This window comes from Cuculus canorus, chromosome 1 (assembly GCF_017976375.1).
Source record: "Cuculus canorus isolate bCucCan1 chromosome 1, bCucCan1.pri, whole genome shotgun sequence".
Lineage (NCBI taxonomy): Eukaryota > Metazoa > Chordata > Aves > Cuculiformes > Cuculidae > Cuculus > Cuculus canorus.
Genome location: NC_071401.1, coordinates 25716458 through 25738030, shown reverse-complemented (window position 1 = coordinate 25738030; position 21573 = coordinate 25716458). Strand labels below are relative to the sequence as shown.

At 39.8% G+C, this 21573-nt stretch overlaps 1 protein-coding gene and 1 long non-coding RNA gene across 6 annotated transcripts in view; one reads left to right on the top strand and one right to left on the bottom strand.

The window, feature by feature from the left end:
- Positions 1–249: 249 nt before the first annotated feature.
- Positions 250–20732, top strand: SPART (spartin). Of its 5 annotated transcripts, XM_054050311.1 has the most exons (10): positions 4123–4228; positions 6877–7709; positions 8832–9029; positions 10027–10131; positions 11804–11933; positions 12684–12878; positions 13630–13788; positions 13867–13957; positions 14912–14972; positions 17084–17221. In XM_054050311.1, the coding sequence occupies exons 2-9, from the start codon at positions 6879–6881 to the stop codon at positions 14970–14972; spliced, it is 1770 nt and encodes a 589-aa protein (XP_053906286.1). In that variant the 5' UTR covers positions 4123–4228; positions 6877–6878; the 3' UTR covers positions 17084–17221. The 5 variants fall into 5 exon arrangements, with proteins under 5 accessions (XP_053906259.1, XP_053906270.1, XP_053906286.1 ...); XM_054050284.1 differs by lacking the exons at positions 4123–4228; positions 14912–14972 and adding an exon at positions 250–325 and having other exon boundaries at positions 17084–20732; XM_054050295.1 differs by lacking the exons at positions 4123–4228; positions 14912–14972 and adding an exon at positions 285–354 and having other exon boundaries at positions 17084–20732.
- LOC128849262 (uncharacterized) overlaps positions 10151–21573 on the bottom strand; it is a 62250-nt gene continuing 50827 nt past the window's right edge. The window contains exon 3 of the long non-coding RNA XR_008447283.1: positions 10151–11288. This is a non-coding gene — a long non-coding RNA (uncharacterized LOC128849262). The remainder of the gene's footprint in view (positions 11289–21573) is intronic.

Genomic DNA, 21573 nt, shown 5'->3' with positions numbered 1-21573 from the left:
TCTCCTCTGGACCCGTTCCAACAGTTCCATGTCTTTCTTACGCTGAAGGTTCCAGAACTGGGTACAGTACTCCAGACGAGGTGTCAAAAGAAACATACGAGGTCTGCGACCCCTTCATGGCCGCACAAAGCAACTCTAGCTAAGCGCTCACTCAGACAGACCCGCGCGGCGCCTCGGCAACGCCGCCCCTCCCTCCCCTTCCCTGGCCCCGCGCGCGCGCCACTCGGTGACGTCACACCGCGTGCCACGGGGAGGCGCAGGCGCGGCGGGGCGGGGGTTCGGGGCCTGGGCTCGGCGGGCGCCGGGCAGGAGCCAGCTGGGAGCGGTGAGAGGCGGCTCGTTCGCCCGGGAAGGGTAGGGCAGGCGGGAGGGAGGTCGCGGTGTGGGCAGCGCAGGGTATGTCGCGGGCGGTGTCGCGGGCTGAGCGGGGTGGGGACAGTGGTGACAGGTGACCGGGCAGCTGGCGTCCTCTCGGGTCGGCTGGCCGGGAGGGAGAGGGAATGCCTGCTTCCGGTGCCCGAGGGGCTGCAGGAGAGCTGGGATGGGACTGTCTACAAAGGCTGGTAGTGGTAGGACGAGGGGCAATGGGTATAAACTGGAGAGGGGCAGATTTAGACCAGACATGAGGAATTTCTTCACCATGAGGGTGATGAGGCACTGGCACAGGCTGTCCAGGGAAGTTGTAGCTGCCCCATCCCTGGAGGTGTTCAAAGCCAGGCTGGATGGGGCCTTGGGCAGTCTGATCTAGTGGGATGACCCTGCCCATGGCAGGAGTTTGGAATTAGATGATCTTTAAGGTCCCTTCCAACCCAAACTATTCTATGATTCTATGATCTGTGTCGCTCCCCTGGGCTGACCTCAAGCTCTGCCAGGGGAGGTTCAGGCTGGACATCAGAAAAAAATTTTTCACGGAAAGGTCATTGGGCACTTTAACAGGCTGCCCAGGGAGGTGGTTGAGTCACCTTCCCTGGAAGTGTTTAAGGGATGTGTGGATGAGATGCTGAGGGGCATCGTTTAGGGAGTGTTAGGAATGGTTGGACTCAGTGATTCAGTGGGTCCCTTCCAACCTAGTGATTCTTTGATTCTATGCTTGTATGACCCCCGAGCCACGGGGTGAAGGGGCTGCCTCACCGAGTGAGCTACGGTGCCAGGGAGGGATGGAGTGGGAGTGGCAAGGCCAGGGTACAGTATCAGTGATAATTGTTCGAGTGCCTCGTTATGGATCCGAGAGGTTTTTTTGTTGTGATACTTTGGAAAACTGCCCCTTGTATCTTGCCTTTTTTAGCATTTATGTCAAACAGTTTGGGCTCAAGTTGTTTGTGTATGGAACAATTCTGTCAGCAGTGGTGGGAAGCTGGCAGGCACACAGCTAATGAAGAAGTATTAAATTGCTATGTTACATAATCCTAAATTTCCTCTGATGTTGTTGTTAGAATCTTTGGCCACAGAATTGCAAATTGTGATGATGTCTTTGTATTTGAATACTGTGATAAACAGAGATGCTGGACGGAATTATTTGCTTTACTGGTTCTTCATTTTCATTTTTTAAAGAAGTGCCAAGTAAGTGCTTAAAGCCTGAAAGCTTTGCATTAAGAGCATGTGATAGAAATATAGACTAAGGGGAAAGTTGATTTCTTCGGATAAAAAAAAGACTTGAGATGGCAATAGTACCAAGAGAAGGAACGTTAGACATGCTGTCTGGGTGAACGTAGATGCTGGGATGACAGCCTAAGAGGGTAATGTCGGTTGAAATGTCAGAAGACAGGTATTTACTCAAGTCTTTGGTAATTCTAGGAGAGTAAGAATTAACGTGTTAGATCAGATCGCTCACTTTCTCTGTTGTCTAGTCCTTGATATTACCTAGCTTTAAGCGCTTAAAAATTAGTAGTAGGCCACCACTTAATAAAAAATTTAAGGGCTACTTTAAACAAATTAACTTAAATAAACTAAAAGCAAAAAAAACCCCATACATTTATTAGCTGTTACCTGGGTGGTATTTGTTTAAATCCTTTATAACATTAGTTTTAATTCAGTTTGTTCTCTAAATTCTTGAAAGTTACTAACACTTTGCTAAATGCTCTTTCTCTACAGAAATAAGGTTTAAACAGTTTTGTATGCATGGCAGTTCTCCACCCTCTTAATGTTTAAAATCAGTGGCTGATGGAAAAACAGTTGACATATAGGAAGAGCTATTGGATTAAAGGGCTTGCTTGTCTCGGTTTTGCTTTTGTGTCCCCTACACCTCCCAGGTTTCAAAACCAGTGAGCTGGAAAGGATATCCTACCTCTGTCAGTCAGGGTATTTAATCTTCTTAATAAGCTTTAGGCTTCATGTTTACCTTCTGGCATTGAGATCTGTCATTAAGCTGTATATTGTTAATAAACATTGTTTTTTAATGAAGTGGGGTCTGTTGGTTCAGGGGTAGGATGGTCAGCACGATAGTTGAGATGGTAGCTTACAGTATCAAATTGAACTGAAGTTTCCCTGTTGCACTGTAGCCTTCTTCCTTGGTCGAGTCACTTAAAACCACAAATTATATCTGTACTGATAAAGGAAAAGGGGCCAAGGAGGGAGCTCAAGCACTGGATTGATCTGTGATTATCCACAGTGCCTTTTAAGTCTTTTCTGAGCTGTGTTTTGCTGTATGCAAGACAAGTTCCTCTAATTCTTGTTTAGCATTAAGTTGGGCCAATCCGTGTCAGCATAGGTACAAGGGCTGCTTTGAAGTGCTCTTTTATTTAGTAATATGTACTTCATGCTGACTTTCGGTTATCCTGTGTTAAAATCTACTCTAAATTCATTGTTCTGCTTTCCTGTGCTTTGCTGCCCAGATACATAGTTTGGTGGTAACTGTACTATCCATATACTGCAAACTTGGGGTGTTTCAATCAGTCTGAGATGAGCTGTAAAACTTCCACTCTTCTGAATTGCTGAGCTAGCTTTTTTATCTCCGCCGTGCACAGCCATGCACTCGTGCTGTATATACACTGATTGTGCTGACATCTCTGTTTTCTTACAGACCTTTTCTAGTGTTAGTAAAGACGGAGCTTTAGCAAGAACAGTGATGTTGGCAGTATGGCGAGAAAACATTGAATAGTAAATTAGTTCACTGTTACATTGAAACGTTGCTTGGACTTTAGGATTTTACCTGATGTCTCTTCTTTTTATATACTAATAATGAGTAGTAGAAGAGTTCTTTAAAACCTGTAAGTTGCCTTTGCCTTACACTCCTCCAGCAAAAACGTCAAAAAGCATAGGGCAAAGTAGACTATGGTACTGCAGTAGTGTTCACACAAAAGAATTGTTTACTTAGAGCCTTAAGAAGGGACTTGTTACAGAACACAATTCACAGGCACTACAGATGTCAAACCACTAAATTTTGTTCATAAAAAAGTAAACTGTGATGTTAGGTTAGACTGCCTTTCTCATCTTCTAAACATTATTTGTATTTTGGAAACCTACAATAATTTTTAGATCTGAGTTCTTTAACATAAAGTTGTTTTCCATCTTTCCTCCTTGCAAAGAAAAATGGATTTTGCATTAGTAGATACAGGTATTGATGTAAGATGATGTGGTTTGGGAGTCCCTTGGGTTTTTTTGCTAGGAAGTAATTTGACTATGCATATCTTCAGTGCTTAATGTCTAGATAGTAAAATACATGGTTAAGTATAATCTTTCGCGTGAGGTACCAGCTATGTTTGCAAACTTGTTAGAGTCTTTCCCTGTTACTTAGTTTTATAATTGCTCCCTAGTGTGCTGGTCAGAAGCATTCATAACTTCTAAACTTGATGTACTTGGTGGTTATTAAACACACACTTACTGTAAACACCAGTGCTTTTCTTCAGCTTTTCTTCTACATCACAGATGCTGAGCCTGTTGGCAGCCAGTGACTGCAGTCAACCAGAAAAACCTCCTCCAGCCCAAAATTTGTTTTTCTCCTATGTGATGGGGAATGGGCAAGCAAGCCTGGTGGCTTGAGTTACTTGCTCAACCACTCCATGTCAACTGTCTTCTCAAGACATCCCTTGCATATTTCTAGCTATGTATCTGTTGTTGGACTGAGATCATGCGTGTTGTTTTTTTTCATGAAATTGGATTCTCTTGCATTGTAAAAATTCAGATGTGTTCCAGATTGCCTTTTCCTGTTCTGATGCAGCTTTCCTGAAGGTGGCTCACTGCTGTCTGAAATCTCACCAGTGATCTCGCTGTGTACAGTGACATTAGTGCTGTATGTGGAAGTATTTTTACTTTTGCACTTTGGATTTTACTTACCCTTGTGTTCTCTGTAGCTTGCAGTCATGGTCATTAATAGATATCTCTGGACTTTTCTCCTTTCTTTCATCCAGCTTCAGCAGAGAATCATTGTTTTGCTTGAAAGTGCATGCTTTTTCATTTTTATATAATATCCCATTTTAGTTGTCCATGATTGTTACTCTCTCTCCTAGTATAATACCCTGATTTTTCTGAATTGACAATGCCTCGCCACACTGTCAGCAAAAAATTTCACTGGAATTTTTTACATTGTGTTGTAAACACTATCTTAGTCCAAGAATTATTGTATTTGCTACATGTGGCAGTAACATGTGCAGTAAGTCCTGCACTTAGTTAAAACAGTGATTTTATGCATTTTAGAGTTCAAGTAAACCTGTTGGATTCTTTTCTGCTCTTCAGTTGTTGAAATATACAAAACAGTTTGACGAATATATTCTGAAGTAGACATAGAATCTGCCACCTTTTGTACCTATTGATACTGCAGGTTTTTGTCACCTAGGGAGTAAGAAAGGGAAAACACTATTTGTCTTTCTCTCTTCATAAATACTGTAAGGGAAATCATAGAATCATAGAATCACTAGGTTAGAAAGGACCCACTGGATCATCGAGTCCTACCGTTCCTGACACTCCCTAAACCATGCCCCTCAGCACCTCATCCACCCATCCCTTAAACGCCTCCAGGGAAGGCGACTCAACCACCTCCTTGGGCAGCCTGTTCCAGTGCCCAGTGACTATTTCTGTAAAAAATTTTTTCCTGATGTCCAGCCTGAACCTCCCTTGGGTGGAGCTTGAGGCCATTCCCTCTTGTCCTGTCCCCTGCCACCTGGGAGAAGAGGCCAGCACCCTCCTCTCTACAACCTCCTTTCAGATAGTTGTAGAGAGCCATAAGGTCTCTGCTCAGCCTCCTCTTCTCCAGGCTAAAGAACCCCAGCTCTCTCAGCTGCTACTCGTAACACTTGTTCTCCAGCCCCCTCACCAGCTTCGTTGCTCTTCTCTGGACACGCTCCAGAGCCTCAAGATCCTTCTTGTGGTGAGGGGCCCAGAAATGAACACAGTGCTCAAGGTGCAGTCTCACCAGTGCCGAGTGCAGAGGGAGAATAGCCTCCCTGGACCTGCTGGTCACGCCGTTTCTGATACAAGCCAAGATGCTATTGGCCTTCTTGGCCACCTGGGCACACTGCTGGCTCATGTTCAGTCGGCTGTCAACCAACACCCCCAGGTCCTTCTCCTCTAGGCAGCTTTCTAGCCAGACTTCTCCTAGTTTGTAGTACTGCACAGGGTTGTTATGCCCCAAGTGCAGGACCCGGCCTTTGGCCTTGTTAAACCTCATGCCATTGGTCTCGGCCCAGCAGTCCAGCCTGTTCAGATCCCTTTGCAGAGCCTCCCTACCCTCCAGCAGATCCACGCTTCCACCCAGTTTAGTGGACCCAATACGGAGCCCTGAGGAACCTCACTTGTAACTGGCCTCCAGCTGGAGACCACTCTCTGGGCCCGGCCATCCAACCAGTTTTCAACCCAGGAGAGTGTGCGCCTGTCCAGGCCAGAGGCTGACAGTTTCTGAAGCAGAATGCTGTGAGAAACAGTGTCAAAGGCTTTACTGAAGTCCAGGAAGACTACATCCACAGCCTTTCACTCATCCAGTAGTCGAGTCACTTTGTCATAGAAGGCGATCACATTAGTTTGGCAAGACCTGCCTTTCGTGAACCCGTGTTGACTGGGCCTGATCACCCAGTTCTCTTGCATGTGCTTCATGATAGCACTCAAGATCACCTGTTCCATGACTTTCCTCAGCACTGAGGTCAGACTGACAGGCAGGTAGTTCCCTGGATCCTCCCTGCAACCCTTTTTGTAGATGGGCACAACATCAGCCAGCCTCCAGTCCAGTGGAACTTCCTCAGTCAGTCAGGACTGCTGGAAGGTGATGGAAAGGGGTTTGGAAAGGACACCCGCCATCTCCTTTGGTACTCTTGGGTGGATCCCAAGAGGAATTCCCTTTTTTTTTGATTTGAAAAGCACAGCTTTAACTGTTGAAAGTATTTATTCTCAGTTTTGTATCTTGATGTTAGTTGAAGTTTATCAAGATTTAAACAAATCTATTGAGTGCTTTACCTTGAATTATTTATGTAAAATGTACCCACTTTGTAATTTCAGCCTTTATTTGAATAGACAAAATGTTAACTGAATTTTTTAACACCTTAGAGATGTTTTTGGAAAATATTCTCAAAAGTAAAGTTAGATTTTTAAATTATTGGGTTTTTTACCCCTTTATATGCTATTAATCATAATGCTTTTTAGGGTGGAGAGCTTAATATCAGGGTGTATCCATATTCTTCTGATGTTTAACTTGTATGAAATACAGGTCTGTGATGTAACTAGATGTGAAGGTTATAAATTCCTTGCTGTCTTGGAATCATGTGTTATAAATCTGAAGGTTATTAAGAGAAAACAACACATCAGACACTGTACCAAGCAAGCAGATAGCTTTCTGCTAATACATGCAGTATGGTCATCATTAGAAACTAATTAGAAGGTGTTTTATTCTAAGATAAACATTGTTTGGCTTCATCTATGGATTCTCTAAATAATTTTCATTTCAATTTGCAGTAATGGAACACCTGCAGGATCCAGTTGTGCAAGAAGATGCAAATATTAAAGCTATTAATGAAGAGTACAGAAAAGCCTTTATTTGTATCAACAAAGGACTGAATACAGATGAATATGGTCAGAAGGAAGAGGCAAGGAGTTATTATAAGCAAGGGCTTGACCACTTGCTCCGGGGGATTAGCATTCCATCGCAGGGTCCTGCATGTGTAGGGTCCCAGTGGGAGTCTGCTAGGCGAATGCAACAGAAGATGAGGGAGACCCTCCAAAACGTTCATGCTCGACTTGGCATTCTAGAACAAAACAACCCACCTTTACAAGCAAGTCCTGCTGCAATGGATGCCCCTGCTGGGGTGTCCAAGTTGTACCCATCCATTCCTTCCAAAATAAAACCAGAAAGACCCCCTCCCCCTAATTCTGTGTTTGCACCAAGTCAGCCACCTGCAGCAGATGGAAGTGTTGCAACTGTCAGCCAGGGGCAAACACCAGCTATGAGTCCATCATCTGCAAAACCTCTTTGTCTGCCAAATGAAGCACCTCCTGCCTATACTCCTCAAGCTACCAATGGCCATTTTACTGTGTCTTATGGCACGGACTCTGGGGAGTTTTCTTCTGTAGGTGAGGACTACTACAGTAAGTGTAATCGCCCACCTCCCATTGAAAATCTGGGAGTGGATGCAGATGAGTTGATCCTAATTCCCCAAGGAGTACAGATATTCTTTGTGACTCCTGATGGGCAGGTTAGTGCTCCTTCATATCCTGGATATCTACGCATTGTTAAGTTCTTGGATACAGATAGTGCGGCAGTCCAAAGTCGTCCACCTGCATTTCTTCAGGTAAGAGGAACATGTTTTTCTCCTTTAATTAAATTTCAGGAACTGTCATAAAACTTTAAAAAGCAGTCTTTTTAAGTTCTCTCTCTTCTAAGGCTAAATCTCTATGTCAGAATATGAAGGATGTTAGAGCTGTTGGAAAAATGATTTTCTGTAAATGCACACTTTAATGACTTTTATTGCAAAAATCACCTCTGTGTCTTCCCAAGACTGTCCAGTGCTAGCCTGGTGAATTCTGTTTTCTAAAGGAGTTGACTTAACATGTCTTTTTATTTCATAAAGTTAACTTTTCCTCACATAGAGAAGACATTGATTCACCTATTGTAACATGTCAGTAGAAAACAGAGTTGCATACTACACACTTCAGTCTCCACTAGTGATAAGGTTTTGCAGTTAGAACAGCTGTTTAGAATTTGTTGGCCCGTGTTAATCCAGGTGCTGAACTACAAATAAAAAAGTTGTATTATGTGGATTTTTTTTCGGTTCAGGCTTGCTTCATGTGGGCATGTTCTGTAACTTGCATTGTGTTTCTGGTCTGGTTTCTGACTTTGGATCTTTCGGTTGCTGCTAAGATTGGCTGTTAGATGTCTCATCAGTGAAGAGAGAAGTTGGAGGAACAAACAAAAACTGCTTCCTGGCTTTGCGTCTTGCTGTTCATCTTTACCTGTGTTAGTCATCTTCAGCAACTGGCCAGCAACAGCCATATATTCGATTTATCCTACCATAGAAACCTGTCCTGACATCTACAGGAAGTTACAGGCGTTGTGAATCCTGTCTTGTTTGGCAGCGCTTTCATCTGCTTCTACAACTGGGCCTTAACACTAGACCTTGGTTGAGAGGTTACCAGCCTGAATTATAGTCCTGTGAAAATTAGGGTTTTTTCTATATTAGAATATTTTTCTGTCAGAACAAATTAAGAGTGATATTTCCACAGTCTTATAGGATGGGTTTTTTTGTATTTTTTCTTTTTTTTTTTTTAATATATTTTCTTTCAAGACAGCATAAGGGTTTAATTTTCTTACTAAACTTTATGGGAAAGAAAGTTTGTTGTGCTTATCACTATACTCTGCTTGTCTTTCTTTTCAAGAGAATCCTTTAATTCTTTTATGTTCTTTTCTTTTGTAGGTTTGTGACTGGTTGTATCCTCTGATGTGTAACCAGTCTCCTGTTCTTTGCTGCAATACTGGGGTCTACATGTTCCCTGACACGATGTCCCAGATACCTGGGTCCTATGTGGGAGTGGTGCTGTCTTCAGAACTTCCAGCAGCTGACAGAGAGTTGTTTGAGGATCTTTTAAAACAGATGTCTGACCTTAGAATCCAGGTAAATTTCTGGGCTGCCTGTTCTAAACCAATAAAGAAAGGTGCAAATGATAATATATTCTCCAATTTACAATTGACTGCAAAGTTCTGTGTCTTGCTTGGTAAGTTCACCAGTGAGAAATAGCTAAGATTAAGCAACATAGTACTGCAACTATAGACTCTTGAGATGGGTGGACAGAATTTTTAACGTACTAAATTGTAAGCACAGAAAGGAATTGGAGACTAGTTTGTATATTTTCTCCATTTTTCGAAAAGAGAACACAGGACGCAACATGAAATTTTTTTTGTTTGGGAGTATGCATGTTTTTTCCTGCATGTGTGCACATGCACACACTCGTTGTGTAGTTTTGATCACACCATTCTTGGAATATTGTGCCCAAATGTGTTTACAGTTCAGAAATGTTAAGCTGGTTCAGAGAAGACCTGCAAAATAGCATGTACCTCAAAAATCTGCCTTCAAATGGGATCTCAAAATAGATAAATTTAGTGCCTTATTGCAATAGGATATTAACAGATAGGGAAAACAAAAAAAGCATAGTTTAACAAAGGTGCGGTAAGGTACAGCCGCTGGAACCAAGGTGAAAAATGTTATTGTAAGAGCACTGGAGCACCATTTCAGGGAGAATAGTAATCAATAACTACTTAAAAGCTCATAGCAAGATTATATCTTGTCATGAAAGATGGAACCTTGTTGAATCACCAAGATTTGAATACAGTGATGATGAAGGACCAGTTTGCAGCATGCTGTTTGGGTGAAGTTATGTTATGCTGTGAATCCTGTTGAGTTCAGCAGGAAATCTCAGTAGCACAGGAGGCCACTGATTTTTACTTAAAAGGAAAAAGTCCTACAGAATTATGTGACGTTTCAGTGCAGGACGTATTGAATACAGTTCTGTTATTTTTCCTGCATAGAAGTAGTTCACATTGGATATCTCATTAGTTTCTTATCATCCTAAAATTCCATGTTTTTGTTAATATTCCCTGATAAAATGTCACAGGTGCCAGGATCCCATGAGAGAGTAGGGTTATCTTCAGAGCTCCCAGCAAGTGAGAGAGCACATTTTGAAGATAAATTTAAACAGATGTCTGGCCACAAAGTCCAGGTAAATTCCAGGACAATGATTCAAAAATTGTATATTTAAAGAAACATCACTGAAATACATGTCAGAATTGCTAAGATATCAGGCTTGGTTGAAACCAGCAATGCTGTATCCTTGGGGATTTTTTTTTGTTTGTTTGGGGTTGGTTTGTTTAAGAGCTGCTTCAGTTACTGCAGGCTACCACATTTTGCAAATTGGTAGCAGATTTCTGGTGTTTGAAAAACTTTGTGATCAAGCCCAAATATTTCAAAGCCTGATGGCCATTTAATGTATCTGTTTTATATTTTACTCATGAGTATCTAACTAACATGTATATTTAATTTAATTATAGTAGAGAGTCACCTGTTCTTTTATAGAACCCATTTCTGCTCCTTAGCAAAGTCCTTAGAACACCCCAACTGTAGTGCAACTGAACTATATCTGGAGCAAAGTTTGGATTTTTTTATTGGGTTCTTTTTGTTGACTTTTTTTAGATAGACCTATGTATTAAGGTCATTTCTTCTGCCCAGTCCCCAAAATCTTCTTGTGACCTGCTAAAGACATTTCTTAAACATGAGATTTAGCACTGCTGTCAAGCAGTGATTAATGATATAGTACAAGTAAGTGATACATTGTTAACCTAGCAGCTTTCCCAGACTTTATCTCCTCCTTTCTGTTAATGTTGGTTTTGCTTTCTTTTACCATCTTTGTGCAATACCCTATTTTTATTTACATTAAATATTTGAGGAATGTAAGAATTTTATGCAATATGAAGTATTACTGTGTATTGTGTATTCTATTCTGTTCATAGGTGTCATCTATGAGTGCTTTCATATAAACTCTTCTAGAGTGAACAAAAACGTTTTTCTTGCTATGCCTCATTAACTAGAAGTGTTTCCAATCAAAATTGTTTTATTTCTTTTTTTTTTTTTTACTTTTACACTGGGAAAGTTTTAAATATAGAATCCTAACCAAAACCTAAATATTTTACAATTTTTTTGCCTTCTCTTATTAAAGTTTAATTACAAATTGTCTGTGAACTCTGTAAAGTTTTATGTTACAGTTTTTAGAAACACTTACCAGACTGCAGTGGTAGTTCCTATGTTTGAATGATTAACATCTATCCCAGCAATGGGGAGCAGTATCCTGCACAGCTTGATGTCTTCTTTGGCTGTGCCGGTCTGCAAAAGCAACAACAGTGTGTAGAATGAATAATCTCCTTTATTTTTTGATTTAGAGAGGGAAGGATGAGGAGCAAAACAACCAGAACAGCTGCATTCTTTTAGTGCAGCTGGACTGCAATTCCAGTGCTGAATAACAACAGAGTTCACTTCCCTCTGAGAAGTTAAGAGACTTTTCCATCTATCACTTTTATCTTTTTTTGCTAGTCAAATTGCACTCTGAGTTTTCCCTGGGTAGTTACCTGGCTATGTGGCTGTGTTGGCATGCAAGTCTTTTCATTGTAACTGAATGAAGGAAGTGTACAGAATATACTGAGTTACCTAATAAGCTTTTTTGAATGCATAGTGTTTCTGTGCAAAATTAATTGAATTACAAATTTCCATTGAATTTCTGTACACTTACCCCAGGAATACACAGCATTAATGTTTTCTGATAATGGATCTGTATGATCTAAACCAGAAATTCTGATGATATGTTGCAAAGTAGATCTCAGATGTTTGCTTTCATTTGTTAGCCTTCAGAAGCTTCTGGTGATACAGTTAACTTGCCTCAGACTGTACATATCCCGCCACAACCTGAAGGAGCGGAAGAGCAGAAAGAGCTGCCAGAATGGAGTGAGAAAGTTGCCCATGGAATCTTATCAGGTACTGTTGCAATAAGATGATTGTGTTGAATAAGATGATTGTGAGTAACATTTAAACAGAATTTTCACTTAAATGCATGTGTGCTGGTAGAAGCTGAGTGGTCAGAAGTAGCTGTTCACCAGTTCCAGTGTAATCTTCTAAAGGATACTTCAGTGGGCTCTGTAAAATAGTGCAGTCTTATTTATTGCAGATGAATTAGACTCCTCACTTGACTGTATTAAGATATCATCTTCTGTGTCTCAAACCATAGTGACAGAACAGTTTTACTCCTGTATGAGCAGTTATATTAAAGGAGACATCTATTGTGATTTCTACAGATAAACCTTGTTTTTCCTCTGAGAACCTTTAGAATATACTAATGACCACTAGCTGATTGTAATAAATACAAGTCTGCTAGGAGGGCTAGAGGGCTGGGGTGTATTTTTTCCAATGTTAATAGTGTTGAGATGTGCAGTTCTGTCACTTCTGGGGCTGGGGCTTGGATATCTCTTAAAAACCTGAGTATCTGTATTAAGCTGACATTTGGAAGAGGACTAGCTGTATTATACTTAAAGAGAATTGAAAAAAATGTGGGTGGTATGGGAGCAGAAATCATTACAGGAATTCATGCTGGCCTGTTCAAGGAAGAGTATAATTGCAGACTGTGTAATCAGAAATGTTTCTAAAGTCAGTGTTGCATAGGAGGGGAAGCTGTGAGAATTACAGTATATAAAATTGTACATTCTAAGAAAAACATCTTTTGCCTTGAAGGTGCATCTTGGGTAAGCTGGGGCCTAGTAAAAGGAGCAGAATATACTGGTAAAGCTATCCACAAAGGAGCTTCTAAACTGCGTGAACACATTCAACCAGAAGAAAAACCGCTGGAAGTCAGCCCAACTGTTGCAAAGGGGCTTCATGTAGCAAAACAGGCTACAGGAGGAGCTGTGAAAGTCAGCCAGTTCTTGGGTAAAAATTTTTATCTTGTATTATAATATTGCCTGAAATAATAAATATTATGTAAAATGAGAGCTGGTTTCTCTAACCAATAAGCTAGAGGAAAGACATATTATACCACTAGAGAGTATGTATGTGTGTGCGTGTATGTGCATGCTTTTAAATAGACACACCTGAAACAAGTCTATTAGATGATGTATAAACTTCCAGACAGAAATGACATGGTGTTCAGAGTGCTTGGTAACCCTAGCAGCTCACAGCAACTTCATTCTGTTACTTATTTGCATTAATGTTTATATTTAATGCCTAGTGACTCATCCAAGTTAAAAGGAAATTATGCTGGATGTTACAAAAATGCTTAAAAAAGCTGGAAGGATTGTAAGTAAGACTTCTCAAGAAGACAAGTCAGGAAAAATCACAGCTTGTTCCCTATGTGGAAGTTGGGGATAAAGCAATGGAAACAGTTTCTTGAAATTAGGGTGTGTGATGTGTACATATTTCTTCTAAAGTGCCTTTTAGCCATAAGACCCACCTTACTTGTTTCATAGGAATTGTAGCTGTGCAGAATCTGAGAAATAACGTTTCTCTATCCAGCTGGGCACTTATGCATGGATTAATGCATAAGTAAATAATTCAAATAATCATATTTAAATAGAAGCAACAGTGAAGACTTCAGTGATGATTACTCTTAATTAGAAGGACTTCTAAAGAAAGTTGTTCTATGTTCTTACTAAGTAATCTGCATACTATTGTTTTATGATAGTTGAGGGAGTGTGTTCGATAGCAAGCTGTGTCGGAAAGGAGCTGGCTCCACATGTGAAGAAACATGGCAGCAAATTAGTTCCAGAATCCCTTAAGAAAGATAAAGATGGCAAATCCACTTTTGATGGTGCTCTGGTGGTAGCAGCAAGTGGAGTTCAAGGTAATAAAAAATCCTTACACTTCTTTAATTGCGTATTTTTCATTGCTATGAACTCAAATAAACTGTTCGTTTTTACAGGGTTTTCAACAGTGTGGCAAGGTTTAGAAAGTGCAGCTAAGTGCATTGCAAAAAGTGTTTCAACGGAGACTGTAAAAACTGTCAAATACAAGTAAGTTATTTTTGTATTGGTTTCATCTTCTACAACGTACTGGCAACAAAAGTTATGACAGTGCAAGGGAAGCTAATGGAAGTACCTACTTTGCTGCAATTATGCAGCACGTGATAAACTGCTAAGTGCACAGTAAGGAGCATCTCCTGTAAGTAAAAATATGAAATGAGTAAATGATTGTGGTAAATATTTTTTTATCTCTCTTCTAGAAGTATTACAGCTTCAGGCTATGTTGCAAATAACGTTCAGGTTTATCTTTGCTGTACAGTGTAGCATCATCATGAAAAAAGCTGCTGGTTTAAACCTCTCAGCTCCAATCCTGAATTGATGTAAACTTAGTTAAATTTAGGAAAAATGGAAGAAATTCCAGCTTTCATTAGGACTGACTAAAGCGAAGAGGTTCAAAACAGAAAATTGTTTAAGGAAACCTAAGGCACAAATAGTAATAAAAGGATAGCCTTGACTTGCAAAATACAGATGTTCATAGAAAGACATAATGGGGGAAGAGGAGAGTAACACTTGAGATTAAGTTGATATTACTGAGGTGATGGAAAGAACAAAATTAAGTGTGTATACTGGAAGATGCAGTGAAGGGAATATGTTGAAATAACTGGAAAACATACTAAATGCACCTCAAAAAAAAGTGCAATAGGTATAATAGAAAGTGAAGAGTCAGCAAAAGCATGTAAGTTAAGTGGAATTGGTGATAAGTGTAGCAAAAGAGATGTTAAAAAGTATTGCTGGAACTGCGTCCAGGCTATTAGCAGAGAGTCATAAGGTAAATATCAGCACACAGTATTAAGTGGATTGACATTCAGGTCGTGTTGTGATGTATTTCTAAGAGGTTAGATAGTGAAGTTCTAGTCAGCGGGGCTTTACTAATGTTTTCTTTTCAGGACTATCAAAAGGTATTTACTCACTTGACATAAACTCACATTAATGTTTTTGTTTTAGATATAAAAATAAGAAATACGGAGAACAGCAGTCAGCAGCCACTAAGAGTGAAAAGCAATAAGTAATTAAATGTTGCAGTTAATTACAATACAATTGAAAATATTTGATATTTGATCTTTAGAATCTATTTATGAAATGTATTAAAATTCTACATTATGCCTCTCTTGGAAGCTGTTTTTTGTTTTGGTGACAAAGATTTTTGCAACTCAAAGTACTTCAGTGAATGAGCTAAATTCCACTTAATGGAAACAAAGCTAAAGGAGCGTCAGCATAGTGTCTCTAAATCTCTAAATCTGAGAAAAAAACTCAGCTAACACTTAGCTGCAGTACCTTTGCACATGGAATTATAAAGAGATGCTTATCATATGTGTATGTTGATCAGAATTGGGAGAAAACATAGGTTCTGAAGTATTATTTCTCCCAAAGCACCATGCTACTACCTTGGTGGTTTTTTTACAGTCATATAAGTAACTACACTATGTACATCTGCCCAACTTTTTTTTTTTTTTTAAAAAAGTTGTAATTTATGCAATTGAGACAGGCAAACTGAAAAATCAATTATCAAATATTAAGAAATTTTTAACCTAACTGTATTTGGTAAAACAGGTAACCTCATTTAAATTAATGTTTCATAAAACTGGCTTATAATGTTGCTGAGATGGAAATAACTACTCAAATTGATAAATACTGTGGTTTTGCTATGAGACTAATTCTATGATCTGCAAATTAGATGTTAGTGATTCAAGGCTGTTGCTCTATCAGAGAATTAGAACCAAAAGAAAGCAGTAATTCTTTTTATTAATTTTCATTGTTGGTTCCAGCCATTATGCCGTGGCTGCCATACTGATAATGTGAAAGATTTTTGGATTCTTTGATGTTCTGTGCTTCCCTTTAGCCTTATTTTGAGGTCCTCAAAGAATCTCTCATCATAAGAAGCCCAGGGAAAAAGTAACTCCGCTGGGATTCTGATACTGTCAGAAATACTTCCCTTTGGCCTGGTTTGTCTGATTATAGTGCTCTCTGGGTAAAGTCTGACTGCCCGGAAGAGTTGAAGTTACTGCTCTCACTGTGCTCTTGTCCTCCTTCAGTATGCACTCTTTACTGGTATAAGTGGGTACCTTTCTTCACACTTGAGAAATTAATATGAAACTGGTGACTTGCCCCCTAGAGCATAAAGAAGCTGCATCCACAGCCTAGTGGAGAGACCAGAGGTTTTCTTTTAGTAATTTTCAAGAAATCCTCAAGAGAGCTTTGAGCCTTTTGGGGTTTTGTGTAACTTTTCTTCCCCCTTGCCTCTTCCCCTTTACTACAGTGTTGATTCCAAGTTACTTCACCTAAGTTTTCACTGCACAATGGATACTTCTTTTTTTTTTTCTGTAGGGAACTTGCTACTGCCAGCATATGAGCTCTCTGTACCCAGGAGACCTGTTGGACTGTCTGGGTTAATTTGCTTGAGCACAGTGTTGCACTACCTCAGTGAGTCTGCTTTTGGGACTTTGAACCAACATGCCAGTGTGTCACTGTTCCACCAGACGTAGCATCATTTTATGCTATATAGACACAGGCGAAGGTCATATAGGAGAATTACTAACCAAGCACTATTCTGATAGTGGTGGTATGAACTAAGTCAAAAAATATGCCCAAGTCAATTCTGGTCCCCTTTTCTGTAACAGGTGAGAAGGCTGGACAGTGTTTGCCCTCTCTCCTCCTCAGTGCTGCCACCCGTTATACAGACTGAGAAGGTTTGACAGCTGCAAGGGTCGTGGTGTAATGACTTACATGGGGAAATAGAGGGTGTTAGGAATTTTACCTAAAAGCTTGGGGTGAAAAAGTACTCAGGGGTTAGTGCACACAGCCTTCCATGCCCCTCCATCATCTTATGGTTCTATAGATAAGCCTTCTACTCTTATCTTCAAAACTAGAGAGGAAGGAGGGAGAAAGACTGGCAGTTTTTTGAGGGGAAAGGGCAGAAATGTGTTGATATCTTTAAAAGAGTAATCTGATAGAGGAGCAGCCCCTAATCAAATGACTTGGTGATTTCCAATTTTATTCTTGCAACATTCAGGCTGTACGCTTATTATTTGTTCTTAGTAATGCTGAAACTTTTAAAAGGCCTCTAGTGAAGAGAACAATACTAACCATAATATATCTACAAACCTGCTCTTTCTTAAGGTATGGAGAAGATGCGGGCCATGCTACAGACAATGCTATGAATTCTGCAATCAATCTTGGTGTGACAGCATTTAACATTGACAATATTGGCATCAAAGCTGTTGTCAAGAGAACTGCAAAGGAAACTGGCCATGCTGTGTTGGATGAATATAAAGTATTGGATAATGAGAAGAAAGATAAAAAATGAAAGCAATGAAATATTTCTTGAAGCCTTGTATTAGAGATTAAACTCCCTATTCAAAAGTAACCACACTGTTAATCTGTGATTTAACACAAATCACACTTTACTTTTCAAGCAACTGTTGCTTAATTTGATAGGAAAATGTAAAAGCAGGGAAGGCATTCATTCACAGAAGGAAAAATGGAAGTTGTCTTAACTCCTTGTTCTGTATTGAACGATGGTTTTAAACAACTGGATCAGGGCTTTAGGCGACTGGAAGAATATGAGTTTGCAGTTAAACTTGCCTGTGAAAGCACTTTTTCAAAATATAATATGGAATAATAGATTAATGTAGAAAGACTATTGTGAATATTTTTGTAATGCTTCATATTTCTAAAGAAGGTGGCAATACAGAATAGGATTACTAGTTTTATTTTTTAACTAACCTTATTGGTTTGACTAAATCAGCTTTGTCTTATTTAATATGCACTACTGAAATAAGCTTTGTGTTTCATTGTTTTGTAGATAATTTTCCTTTCCAGCTACCAAACAGCTAATCTTATCCAAAGTCCATGTTAGAAGAAATGGTAGATGAACCTCAGGTAACTAGGTATTTATTCCCTTTAAACCTGTTTTGTTTCCATCCAGCATATAAGCAAACCAAAGATTTCAAGTATTTCTTCTAAAAGAGAGTATTTACAACTCCAGAACAATGTATTCTCCCGTTGACTCCATCAGGAATATACAAAGATTCTTTAAAATCGAGTTTTTTACATAGAGAGGTTAAGTATGTTTTTGTATAAATTGAGGTATTTTTCTGTGAAAACAGTCTGTAGAGGACACTGAGAACTTCCATACATTCTGTGCAACCAACAGCCAACCAGAAAGATACAGAGTATAAATGAAGGCCTCCTAGTGGAAGAGTTATATATTTGTTTCAACAAGCAGTTCTAACAGTCAGCATCTTTATTCCATTAAATTTGCAGTTGCACAAGGTATGTCTTTAAAAGGTACGAAGAGAAGCCCTTTTAATGGAGAGGTGTGTGGAATAGAATAGACACTCCTGTCTAGGTTTTTCGTCCTATTCCTAGTGCAGTGTGAAATATCTCCATATGTAGAACCTTTGATGTGTTTTTATACTGCTACTTATTTAACAGTTCATTATTGAGTTTTAAGGCTGCTATGCATTCTAACATTGGCTGGACCTGCAGCAAACGGAACACTATCAATTTGCAACTTATCAATTTAACGAAAATTAAAGTATAATTTGCTAGGAACTACTTATGGTTACTCGCATCAGATTGAAAAGATACTGCAACAACTAATGTGCATTAGAATGGTAATAGGTACACATTCTGTGGTAGCTACTGCAGAGGTTTACTGAGGATGAGAAATGTGAAACAAAGGATCTAACCACTTGAAGTGTAACTTTGATTTATGGAAATAAAGATGAACTTAAAATTGGTTAATCTGTGCTTGGCCTTTTTATGACGTGAAACTACTATGCAGATCAGTGAATTGAAAGATGGGGAATTCTGTGGTAATAAGAATATTGGGGTATGACTGTGATAGAAACAAGCTCATCAGTTAGAGCTTAAAATATTTCAGACTAAAAGTGTCCATCGGTGGTACACTACAACAATTTCTGTTAGTACAGTCTGTCAGTTGCCAGCAAGTATAACCAATTTAAAGCTCCTAAGTACTTCACAGTTGCAAAAGCATTTTTGTTGTTATGAACTGCGTTTACAATAGAGATGTATGTACTTGAATTTTCCATCTCCCATTTTCATTTTGCATGTAGCTCATGCCCTTTAATTTAATCTACAAACCATCAGAACAAGAAGTTGTATTAAAACAATAGTTTAAGATCTTAGTGTTGCATTCTTCAACAGTCCAAAATTGTAATTTATTCAGAGTCTTTTCTGCTACAATATTGTTCTCAAATCTTATCTTGAGAAGATTACTTTTAATGACCTCTAAGTCATTCTAAGCTATTGCCATTTCTGGCATCTTTGTCATCCCATAGGTAGAAATCACTATTCTTACCTTGGGTCTAAACCCCTTTATTTGAGTGGATTCCTCTAGATTCCAAGGGCTGAGTGGTTGGTTTGTTTAATGCTGATTTAAAACCATTTTAGGATAGCCTATTTCTTAATATTCCCTTACAAACTAAATCTGTAATAATTTAAAAAAAGAATTGGTAAAACCACCTTCCACTAAAACATTAACTGTCTCATCACAGAATGATGTATATTGGAAGGACCTCCAGAGATCTCACATTACAGAGGTCCGTAGTCCGCCCTCCTCAAAATAGATCCAAACAGAGCAAAGTACTCTGTGACAATTCTGCTCATGTTTTATCTCCAAGGACTTCACAGCCTCTGTGGGTAACCTTTGCCAAGCTTGACTCTGGTAAATATTTCTCCCTTACACTAGGCCAAAATTCTTTATGTGCACTGGGGTGCAATTGCTGCTTATCATCCACAGCACACACTGGAGAAGAGTCCAGATTCTCTGTCCTCTCTACACCCTCCCCTCGAGTAGCTGTAGACAGCACTAACATCGCGTTATGACTTCTGTTCTCCAAGCCATGCATGCCAGCCCTTGACCAGCTTCACAGGCCTTAGGATTTGGGAGCCCAAAGCAAAAAGCACTCCAGGATATGGTCCTCCGCAAGTGCTGAACGGAGTGTAAGAATCACCTCTGTCAACCTCCTGGCTACCCTCTTACTAACGCAGCCCAGAAGGCTGTTGGCCTTGTTTGCTGCGAAGTGCGTTGCTAGGTTATAGTCAGTTTGTTCACTAGGGAGGCCTGTGTCTTTTCCTGTGAAGCTGCATTGTAGTTACTGCCCCCAGCCTGCACAGGCTTTTCCCATCCCAAATATCTGACTTCAGGTTTGCTATTTTTTGAACATTGTCAGGGTCCTCTCAGCAGCCTGTTTCTCCAGGCTGTCCAGCCCACTTTGAATGGTAACCCCACCCTCCTGCAGAGTGACTGCTCCCCTCTATCCCTCAGCAGCAGCAAACTTCCTGAGAGTGTGCTCGGTCTTCCAGGTCATTAGTAAAGAATTAAGCATATTGGCTCAGGTATTGATCACAGATTCTCAAGCAGTCATACTGTTGATCTCAACACCTTAAGCCTGATGGCCCAGCCTATATTCCAGCGACCTTGCTCCCCAGTTATTCAACATGTAGCTCACCAATTTGGCTATAAAGTTACTATGGGAGATTATATCAAAGTCCTTGGTAAAATCAAAATATACAACAATCACCAGTTTTCTGTTGTCTACACAGCCAGTCATCTCATCATACCCTGGTTACCTGGTGACTGCTTCTTTGTAAAAATGAATTTATGTCATAATCCAAATGTTTGTCTGCAGCAACTGGACTACTTTGGTTTACAGTTCTCGCATTTTATTGCCTTCATGGAATCTGAAGATAGATATTTAAGTATAACATTGTTTTCAAACCACATTGTGTTGTGATCACATTTCCTAACTTTTCTTACTAAAAATTTTAGTTTCAAAATATTAAAAGCCTTAAAAAAATTACGTACATTTATAGTTATCTATCTATCTAATTTTAACCGATTTATTCAGAATAAAGAAATGGAGGAAAGCTCTTATGTGCTGCAAATATCACTGTGTTACTGCTATTATTGTTAAAAATATTGATGCTTTGAAGTTTTACCCACTCACGCAAGACCTCAGTCCACAATACACTTCTGTTCTTCTCCCACTCCAGTTCCCAAACCGTCCAGTGAAACACAGAGTTAGATCTGCTGTCCTGTGCCATCCCAACCAGTGTAGTCTGGGCTCATCCTGGTGTGCACTGTAGCCTAGTTCCTAAGAGCTTACCTAGTTAGGACATTTCTTAATCCCTGAGTTGAGGCTGGGACCTGAAAGTATCCTGGAGAGGAGGTCAAAGAAAAGTCTCCTTGGGCAGACAGAGTACGCTATGGCTAAGATATAGTCCTCAGTCACGCCGTGCTTTCTGTTCTCAGATTTCATTGTAGTTCCAGGACACTTTCTGAGTTCTCTGAATTTGCCCGCTCGTTTGAGAACTATTCAGAAGGCTGGTTAAGTTAATCTTGAAGCAGTTCTTCATAAAAAAACTGGTAAAAAAGGAAAATGGTTACTGGTGAACACCCTGGCTATTAAGATTGAGTACACTGAGTTAGTTAGAAATGCTCACCTAGGTCCAAGTTGTTACTTAAATTATCGGTTTGGTATGCAATGTATTTTTCATGTGTATCATAAAAAGTAGCATTCAGTAAATCCTGAAGGCAAAATGAGCAGCTAATTTGAATGCCATTGCAGTGCAGCGCTCTT

What these genes read in the sequence shown, in the direction of transcription:
- SPART (XM_054050284.1), top strand. Translation starts at nt 6,879, where the DNA reads ATGGAACACCTGCAGGATCCAGTTGTGCAAGAAGATGCAAATATTAAA. An exon ending in GAAAGTCAGCCAGTTCTTGG is followed by an intron (nt 12,879 to 13,629) that starts GTAAAAATTTTT and finishes GTTTTATGATAG; the next exon opens with TTGAGGGAGTGTGTTCGATA. An exon ending in AGCAGCAAGTGGAGTTCAAG is followed by an intron (nt 13,789 to 13,866) that starts GTAATAAAAAAT and finishes TCGTTTTTACAG; the next exon opens with GGTTTTCAACAGTGTGGCAA.